At 37.7% G+C, this 9,303-nt stretch overlaps 1 protein-coding gene across 1 annotated transcript; it reads right to left on the minus strand.

Moving 5' to 3' along the window:
• Positions 1–138: 138 nt before the first annotated feature.
• On the minus strand, positions 139–9,193 carry LOC135463134 (nucleolin-like). Its single transcript, XM_064740483.1, has 13 exons — positions 9,167–9,193; positions 7,665–7,766; positions 7,144–7,194; positions 6,682–6,724; positions 6,240–6,388; positions 5,958–6,111; positions 5,153–5,257; positions 4,633–4,671; positions 3,995–4,121; positions 2,912–3,063; positions 2,379–2,511; positions 1,784–1,941; positions 139–1,189 (listed from the first exon to the last, which is right to left on the minus strand). The coding sequence occupies exons 1-13, from the start codon at positions 9,191–9,193 to the stop codon at positions 993–995; spliced, it is 1,437 nt and encodes a 478-aa protein (XP_064596553.1). The 3' UTR covers positions 139–992.
• Positions 9,194–9,303: the final 110 nt, after the last annotated feature.

The following is a 9,303-nucleotide window of genomic DNA, read 5'->3' on the forward strand; positions in this document are numbered from 1 at the left end:
GGCCGTGGATTTCCCCTACCATAATAATGACTGCCAATGTACATGTGACTTGGTCAACCAGGCCTTGACTAGTTTTGTGACTAAAAGCACGAGGACAAGTTTGTACACTATTATTAATAAACACACACTAAGAACTCATTCTAGGTATTATCTTTGATATATTCTCATACAGATCACCCTCCTTACAACATGCTCATTAGAATTCCAATGACAGGCAAATGTCTTCCATGACCTTGGTGGTTTTAAGCATGTTTACATTGTAGTGAGGATTCCACCAGCATGCATGTACCCTAATTCTTCAACCTTTTCGCATATGAAAAGCAACTTTCAGTGCAATTTTTGTACATTTGTAATTTGATTTTGGAGACAAAGCTACATTTCATAAATCAAAGAAGACCTCAGCATAGAATGTACTTTGTGTAATATTGTATTAAATAGTGACTTAACAGGCAAATACTGGCCCGGTCATTTCACGGTTAATGTCCCAGATGAACAGGTGAGAGCAATGCCACATCCTTCGTCTACATCCCTCAATTACATTATTAACTATTAAGATCACATTACTATCCTATTTTGTACACTTGTACAAACAAACAATAACATGTACAAGTCAAGAAGTAGATGAATGTTTAAGTTATTTACAGGTCCTGGTAAAATTATGATAATGAAATGTAGGACCACTGCATGGATATAACGCAAGTACAAATTGCAGACAGATGGCTGACAAATCATACAATACATTGATACATTGAATACACTGTCAATGTACTATAACCATAAATGCTACCTTTCACAGTTCTGCACAACTCTTTTGTCTCTCACAACTGTAGTTTACTTTTGGGGTTTGGAACGCATCCCATATACATTGCGGCCAAACAGGTATCTCATTCAAACAGTATATAATATTCATGAACAACAACAGCTCTGCGCTTCTGTAACAAACCACATGTACTTCAATGATAAAACAAAGAAACAGTCAAGTTTTTCGCTCATCATTCATCATCGCTATCATCCTCCTCATCTTCATCATCGTCACTATCATCCTCCTCCTCATCATCATCGTCAGTATCATCCTCCTCATCATCATCATCTTCACCTTCATAATCTAAATCTTCACTGTCATCACTGTCCTCTTCATCCTCATCTGCCTTATCACCAGAGGCATCCACTGCTTTCACTACTTTTTTATCTTCAAAAAAAAAAAATAATAGTAACAAGAAAACAAAACTGTGCAAGCCTATTTCTTGTATTATTTCGGATTCATCCATTCACCATTTGCAATTATGACATTTCTACAAGTATAATTCTCATTCCAAAATGCTTACAAGCACGATGGTGGACCACTGTAATACCTTCACTGATACTTACTTCATCGTAATTTTATATTTAAAATTTTTTCGTAGTTTTAAATTAGCATACAGATAATTTTGCTTGTACATGGTCCTGGTTGGCAGGTTTTAGGCAACACACTACCCTTTCCATGTCCCTGACAAACATCCCAAGCAGGTGTGAGCATGCCAACTGACTCGCTTCAGTCTCGGAGTGATTCGCAAAAAACTCTGTGACAGGGTACCCCTATGGACACACTCAGATATGTCTGACTAAAATAAAACTCAGGCAAAGCAGAGCATCCCCTTGAATGGCACGCAGTATGTTTTAACTACACAAGACTTACTATGTAACATAATCTAGAATTAACTTAAACAAAACCACCTAACTGGCCCCACAAGTGCTGCTGACTGCTCAAATTACCCTGCAAATTGTGATTAATAAGAAAACTTACTTTTGGGTTTAGGTTCATCTTTTCCTTTTTTTGCAGGCTTTGACTTGGCAATTTTGGCATACAGTACAACTAATGACTTTCCATCCAACTTCAGATTCTTGGACTTGCTATGAGCCTGTTTAGCATCAGCAGCATTGTCGTACTTTATAAAAGCATACCTTCAGTTGAACATAAAATAAAATCACTGATAACAAGAGACAAGAGAAGTATAGATGGATAACAACAAAAGTTTCCTTTTAAAAAATTTAATATATTCCTCTTAATACAAAAACAAATGAAAATAAATGTTTCACGGGGAGGCGAGATGGGAAATGGAGGAAAAAAGTATATGATAAAATAAAAAGGTCGGGATTTTGCAGCGTAGTGTGTTGTAAGAAATCCGTCAAGAAATTCCAAGTGTGATTTTTGTCTCACTGAGGAACTTCAACAGCCATGTCAAAATGTCAAAAGTTAACTTTTGCACAATCCCCTTGCAGGTTACTTTGGGTAGTTGATAGTGCGCACGCACACACACACATGCACACACGCACGCACAGCATTTCACAACATTCTTATTGGAGACATTAGGAATCCAGTATTTTGGTACACAACTCACCCACAAGGTAAACCAGTCTTTTTCTTTGTTGGGAAATCTATGCTCCTGGCTGTTGGGAAAAGCTTTTCCAAAGAGCCGACTTTAGCAGTTTTAGCAAATCCTGTCACATACAACTTTAGTGGATCTAGGTCATCTAAAAGGGGGAAGTAAAGACATATAATGGAAAAGTGTACATCATACGAAGTGTCTTCAGTCTGCTAAATATTCAAACTTTTTAAAATAAACTTCAAGCTTTTGAGAATAATTCAAAGATCTTTTCATACATTTAGGAAAAATACTGATAATAAACCAAAAATAAGTCAGTGCCAAGTCAATATTGCACCATTCTTCATGTGGATACAAGCTGAAGACAAAGATCTTTAGTTTTGAATGTGCTGGGCAGTCCTCTGAATTTTATATGATGCTGTCACATAAAACTTTCGAATTGTTAAAGTTCTGGATAGGCACTAAGGGGATGGGGGTGGGGTGGGGTGGTGATGGGGATGGGGGTGGTGTGGGGTTGGGGGGTTTCTTCTTTGCTGATTTGCCCTCACCTGTTTGTATCTTGGATTGGTTTGACTTTCCTGATTTACTTTTCTGGCCAACAAAGTCCACAACTAGCTGTCTTTTGTGAATTTTGGACTTCGCCAGAAGTTTGAAATTTTTTTCTGCTGTCTTCTCATCTGCAAACTCTAAGAAGCCAAACCTGAAAATTGAGAGTAAAGTTAAAATGCTGGAGACTCCAGTAATTATGCTGTGGTTGTAAATGACCATTTCTAAGAAAATCCTATTAAAAACACAAGATACATGTACTCTCCTTAACCATATACTTCATGAAAGATTGCATGAAAGCATCGCTTGGATTAACAGAGAGTATTAATGTTGCACACCTGCTTGACCTGTAACCTCACTTAAAAGAGGCCATTGGCTCAAAAGATGTGCACCAGCTAAAAGTGTTTTCAAGTAAATGGATAAGGTTTCTTTGTAGTGTACTTCTTCCTGAAGATACTGCAGTAGAAAAATTAAATGAGGATAGGTGAGGCGAAACAGTTTGCAGGTTTTCTCCAAGTTTAAATCTAGCCATCCCCGTAATACTGTAACCATGGTAACAGTCAAGTCATCAACAAGCTTACTGCTACTGCTGGCAATACACAGTTATATCATATATTTATTCTTCCTAAAGGACCCGAGCACCAATCATACATGTACATGAAAAACACTGAAAAATGACACTGACACAGGACTGACAAGACACAAATTGCACCAATCAATAAATTACATTTCACTCACATGATAAAAACGTGTAACACGTACTGGTCTGACTACTTAGAAAGTCATGCATCCTTTTCCAGTGATTTACTCATTTCTTGGATTGTTGTAAACTCCATACATGCACTCCAGAATTGTTCACTTGTACGACAGCGGTCTGCTTTATGGGTGGACGATACCCACTGATCAAGGGTACAACCATCACGGTCAGCAAGTCTTCTCATTGTCTAAGCCAGTCAAGGCCCTAATTCTTACCCACTATATAGTTACATTACTGGTAATAATATATTAACTATATGCACACTTTTCAGACTAAAAATATGAAAACCATATCCTGACATACACGAATATATGCCTTAGTGACTTACCCCCTGCAGCCCTTCTTGCCAACATTCAGACGAACTTCGACTATGTCTGATGAGAGTTTCTCCAAGTCTTCAACTGTGCAAGCACTAGGCAGATGTTTAACAAACAGAGTTTTCCTGTCCCTTATTTCTGTGAAAACAAACAAATGTAGTATGCTGTATTTACAATTAACTTCCTAGTGGTTTTGTGTTATGTTTCATGCATGTGAAGACTAATGAGGTTTAGACCATGAGGTCTAAACTTAAAACTTCACTTGGTAAATTCACCCCCCTACACACCCAGCGCAAGCCAAACCCTGTTACCTGGATCCATCCCATCATCTCATGCCGCAGCTCAAGGACCGGTCTTTGTAAGCTTTGTTCACTAGCACATTACTTCTCATCCACCATCCCAAAGTCTTAGCAAACTACTCACACTGGCATATATGCTGTTTACCAGATCTTAATGTCAATGCCTTTACTGTGTAATGTACACATTTTCAGAAAATACATATGAGTTACATTTTACATGCTAAATTACATACTAAGTTAACTGTACAAGACAAGGAACAAGTTTTTCATTTCTGTTTTAGCCAACCAAACACATACAGCCAACAAAATGAACAGAACTCTATGTATTTGCCAAGAAATGATGAACTGACCTCTTCTTTTATCTTCTTCCTTTTGGGCTGTGGACAGATCTACAACACAATTACCACAGTTGCAAGGTTTGTATTTGAATGAAGTGATAATGAAGAATGAGTTAAATAAATTATGAGCTAAAAAGTATGGCCGCATCTGGGCCATCTAAAAGAATGAATGATCATGGCTTTAACTCCAGCCATCTAACAGAATAAAGAAGGTTATAGGTGTAACAATGTGTTACAGATAATTTCTAACAACTTGGACTGGAATACCAGAGTATGTGACACTGATTTCATTTTATTTGATTGGAGTTTCACGCCGTACTCAAAAATATTTCACTTATACCAAGGCGGCTTCATTATAGAGCCAGAGATGAAGCCAGCATGAGCTCAACTTGAAATCACAGTGACCGCATTGTTGAGAGGCTCCTGTGCCATTGCCCCATGCTGGCACGCTAAGCACCTCAGCCACAAAGACTCTCACATGACACTGAGATACAGGCCAGATCTGGTACCTGGTTTATTACTATAACCTCACCTGAGGAAAGAACGACTGGCTTGGAAACATTCGTAGAAGTGGGCTTAGCTTTTGGGGGAGCTGCCTTTTCAGTGGATACTTTTTGCTTAGGTATTTTCTGTGATGATTTTTTTCATCTGTTTTGATAAAGCACCTGTAAAATTAGGGAAATTTATATGAAAATTAAAAATATGAAAAAAAATTATTTCACCAAGGGTTAAAAATATTAACTCTTTTCTTCCTGTCACTTGTGAGAGGTAATTTTTTTCCACCTGTTCAACAGATTTCCCATTTACATAGGGAAGGGGGAGGGGTGGTAGTGATACACATCATGCTCCCTACTAGCAAATACAAAACCGCAGATAAAAACTGTGCTAAAATGCACCTGTCCCAAGCAATAGGTAATCACTCGCTCTGAAAAATTACTGTCTGGGCCAGATGGGCAACCTATTATTTTGAGTGAGTGGGTGAGTGATTGGAGTTTAACGTCGTGCTCAACAATTTTTCAGTCATATGCAACGAAGGAATCCTTAGGGTGTATGTAATGTACCTCCTTGTTGCAGGATGGATTTCCACCGCTCTTTTATCTAGTGCTGCTTCACTGAAACGACTTACCGAAGGCAAGTAAGCCGCCCCACCCACGGCATTATACTGATACGGGTCAACCAGTCGTTGCACTATCCCCTCCATGCTGAACGCCACCTATTATTTTGACACCAGTAACATTAATACCATTAAAAAATCCAATGCAGATATGTTCGCATTTTCATTTACCATAATACTGTTTCCATAAATTCAAATCAAAACAAGCAATACATGCACGCACTTTGTATTTCCTTTTCAACGTCATCTTCATCCTCATCTTCATCGCTGTCATCTTCTTCACTATCGTCATCTTCAACATCTTCATCCTCCTCCTCCATATCATCTTCATCACTGTTGTCATCGTCGTCATCATCATCATCTTCATCTGAATCAACCTGCAAAAAATTATACTAATGTACATGTGCCAAACTGATAAAAATACAGCCTTAGAGAGGAATGGGTTTTCAAAATATAAAATATTTTCTGTTAATCACAGTAACAAAAACTGGAAAAAATGGCTCACCTCAATCTTCTGTTTCTTCCCTCCACTTTTAGCAGGTGTGATATTTTTCAGCCCAGGCGATTTCTTGCCTTGTATGGGCGTTTTAGCCAATGACTTCTGTCCATCTCCCCCTTTCCTCTTTTGTCCAGCTTTTAATACTGGCATTTCCTCTACAAAAATAGATGAAAAACACTACATTTATTCATTTCATTTCATTTTTACACTGCATTCAATATTTAATTTACTAGTACAAAATGGAGGTGTGGTGGTTACATGTAGGTTTATGTGTGCAGGGTTTCTGAGTAAGCCTTCGTCTATTTCAAACAATAACATGTATTTCATTATGATTGCTCTATAGTTTATGGTGAGAGAAAACTAAGTATGCTGTGGATAATGCATTCAATGACAGTCCATTTCACACTTAAAATTCATGGGGCAAACAGCAGATTTTATTTCACCATACCTTCTATTTCATCTGAATCAAGTTCATCAGACTCTGAACCAGCCTGGTTAAAAAACACACAAAAAAAAAACAAAATTAGAAATCACATTTCTGATGACTGAAGCAGTCTCAGCCACTTGAACTCTGCAATTTTTTCACTTACAAAACAGCCATTAGTTTTCAAGGTTTGTGGTCTCAAGTGAACTTCATAAAAGACATGCCCAAAATATTGAAAGCATTGGAATCAAGAAAAATCCCTTTCTGAGAATGGGATTGAAGCCATGTTTTTCTAGTGATGGAAAGACAAGAAATTTGAGCACCTGACCACAGTTTGTTCCCAAAAATGTAGCAAAAATAATCACACTTTGGGTATAACAACCACATAAGCATACATACACAATCGCATACCCTTTTTGTGCATGTAGTTTGCATAATAATAAGCACAAAGATTTTCAGATTCAGATTTACAAAATAATAAATTACCTTTTGTGGTTTGGTGAAAAGCTTTGCTTTCATAGCCTTCCTGCTGGATGGCTGAAATCACATTTATTTTAAGAGGGTAAAAATATTTCTTTCGCTGCCAAGAAAATACAAGTGAAAAAGTATGAAAACCTGAAACTTTATTGTCTTCCCTAGCTGTCACATAACTATCTTCAGCTTAATAGCCTGTAATGAAATTCCTTCATTCCTTTATACCATAAAAATATGAACATACCATAAAACCTCAACAAATTCGACCAAAGAACGTCTTTATTTAGCCATATTAGGTAAAGGTTTTCTAAACTGGACAGGTTATTTAACAATTTTTGTGAAGTTCATATGTCCCCCTACTTGAACAGTACATTTAATTCTCAAAACCTTATCAATTATGTTTTAAAACTGGATTTAACTTTGTAATTTACTGGTTGATTTAGGGTAAATGGGAGTCATATTACTGTTACTTAACGAACCATAGAATTCCAGGCAAAGTGAGGTGTTCAATATTTCAATGAGGAAATGCTCACCACTTCATCTTTGTCTATAAAAGCCTTTCTTTTTGGTGGAGGAACAGACTTTGGGGTTTTCTTCTGGTTCTGGAGTCTCTTACTCTTTGTGGGTTGTGGAGTCTGAAAATACAAATGGACAGCGTGTCAATTTCTTAAAAGGTCCATGCTACGATTAAGATCATGGCTTCTGGATCCTGAATTTGGGGCTTGCTTGCCATTACCAATGGAATATTTATGAGGTGTCGCACATGAAGCTGGGCTTAAAGGTAAGAGCCAGAGCTGGCACCTGTTTTGGACATTGCTCAGGAAAAACTTCTGCTGTGGTTATTATACTCCCTCAGGCTAGCATAAAAAGAGAAATGAAAATAACCACCTGGGACAAGTGAACCTGTACAGCTATAAGACTGCAGAACACAGTTCTTACTTGGGTTTACTCTTATGATTAGATTATGTAAAAGCATAGTTGAGTTGAATTAACCATCAAGGTCTATTTTAAACAATTTCTGACAATTAACTGTCTCAACATTTAATCAATGAACAGAAAATCCATTCATTCCACAAGCACTTTGCCAAAAGAAGCGTGCCTTTAAATCCAGCATACTGAGGAGAAAAGCATCCTTTCAATCACTCATACAATTTTAAATCCATTTCAGACCAATTGTATGCAGAAAATCTGATCCAGTGTTGATTATTCTCTCTTCACAATTGCAGTGCACTCACAATGCGTTACATGCATCAAAAATCTCGATTGTATCCGAGGCCACACGCAGAAAACATGGATAACGAAACAGCTGCGCAAGCCTTGATTGGATCCTTTTGAGTTCACATTCCCCCTTGACTGACAAGGCAAATTTTTCTCTCTATTCTGCCTACATGATGTCTGAATGAATCATCACTAAATTGTCATGTAGACTGACTGCGTTGTCTTGTCAGGTATGAATGATTTCCATATCTTTTGCAGTGTGGTTCTGAGAGTTTAGTACATCCTACTCACTGTGGCTGAAGAGAGTTGTTTCAACAAGCCAGAAGGAAATATTTCTGTGGATTTCAACAACATTTCGGCTCGGGGGAAAAGATTTATAATGTTCCCATTCTCTTCATTCCATGCCAAACATTGACGTATGCTGCAGTTTTCGAGTGGATTTAAAGGCTTTGCGGATGGTCCAACTTTATTGTTTAGTTCAATGCTTAAATATGTGGCAGGAAATTATAAGAAATTGTTAAAAACAGACCTCAGCGACAACGGTTAACTTAATTAAACTAGCAAAAACAGTGGATGGTGTACGCGTGTGCGGCCTGCTCTATGGTTTTCATTTAGGGGATAACAAACAGTGGTAATGGTTGACTGACCGCACCGAGCCGCATGATAACCAAATGATAACAGGAATCAGCTTACAACAACAACAACAACATACACAATGCATAATACACAATTAATAAACGTGACATATACTTTTTGGCAACACAAAATACGCCTAATGACACTTCTAATCATACATATCGATTTCGACCGTACTAACCATAGCCTTTCTTGATTTCTGAGGCATTTTGGACTTGGAGTTGTGATACTAACGAGAGCACGTGTAAACTACAATCAAAAGCAGTCGTGCACCACGTGTGTTGTAGGTTACCTCCCTTCATTAGGTTAAACCGGAAG

This window comes from Liolophura sinensis, chromosome 1 (genome assembly GCF_032854445.1).
Source record: "Liolophura sinensis isolate JHLJ2023 chromosome 1, CUHK_Ljap_v2, whole genome shotgun sequence".
In the NCBI taxonomy this organism is placed as follows: Eukaryota; Metazoa; Mollusca; class Polyplacophora; order Chitonida; family Chitonidae; genus Liolophura; species Liolophura sinensis.

What these genes read in the sequence shown, in the direction of transcription:
- LOC135463134 (XM_064740483.1), bottom strand. Translation starts at nt 9,193, where the DNA reads ATGCCTCAGAAATCAAGAAAGGCTATG. An exon ending in TTATAGACAAAGATGAAGTG is followed by an intron (nt 7,195 to 7,664) that starts GTGAGCATTTCC and finishes ATGTGATTTCAG; the next exon opens with CCATCCAGCAGGAAGGCTAT. An exon ending in GGCAAGAAGGGCTGCAGGGG is followed by an intron (nt 3,064 to 3,994) that starts GTAAGTCACTAA and finishes CTCAATTTTCAG; the next exon opens with GTTTGGCTTCTTAGAGTTTG.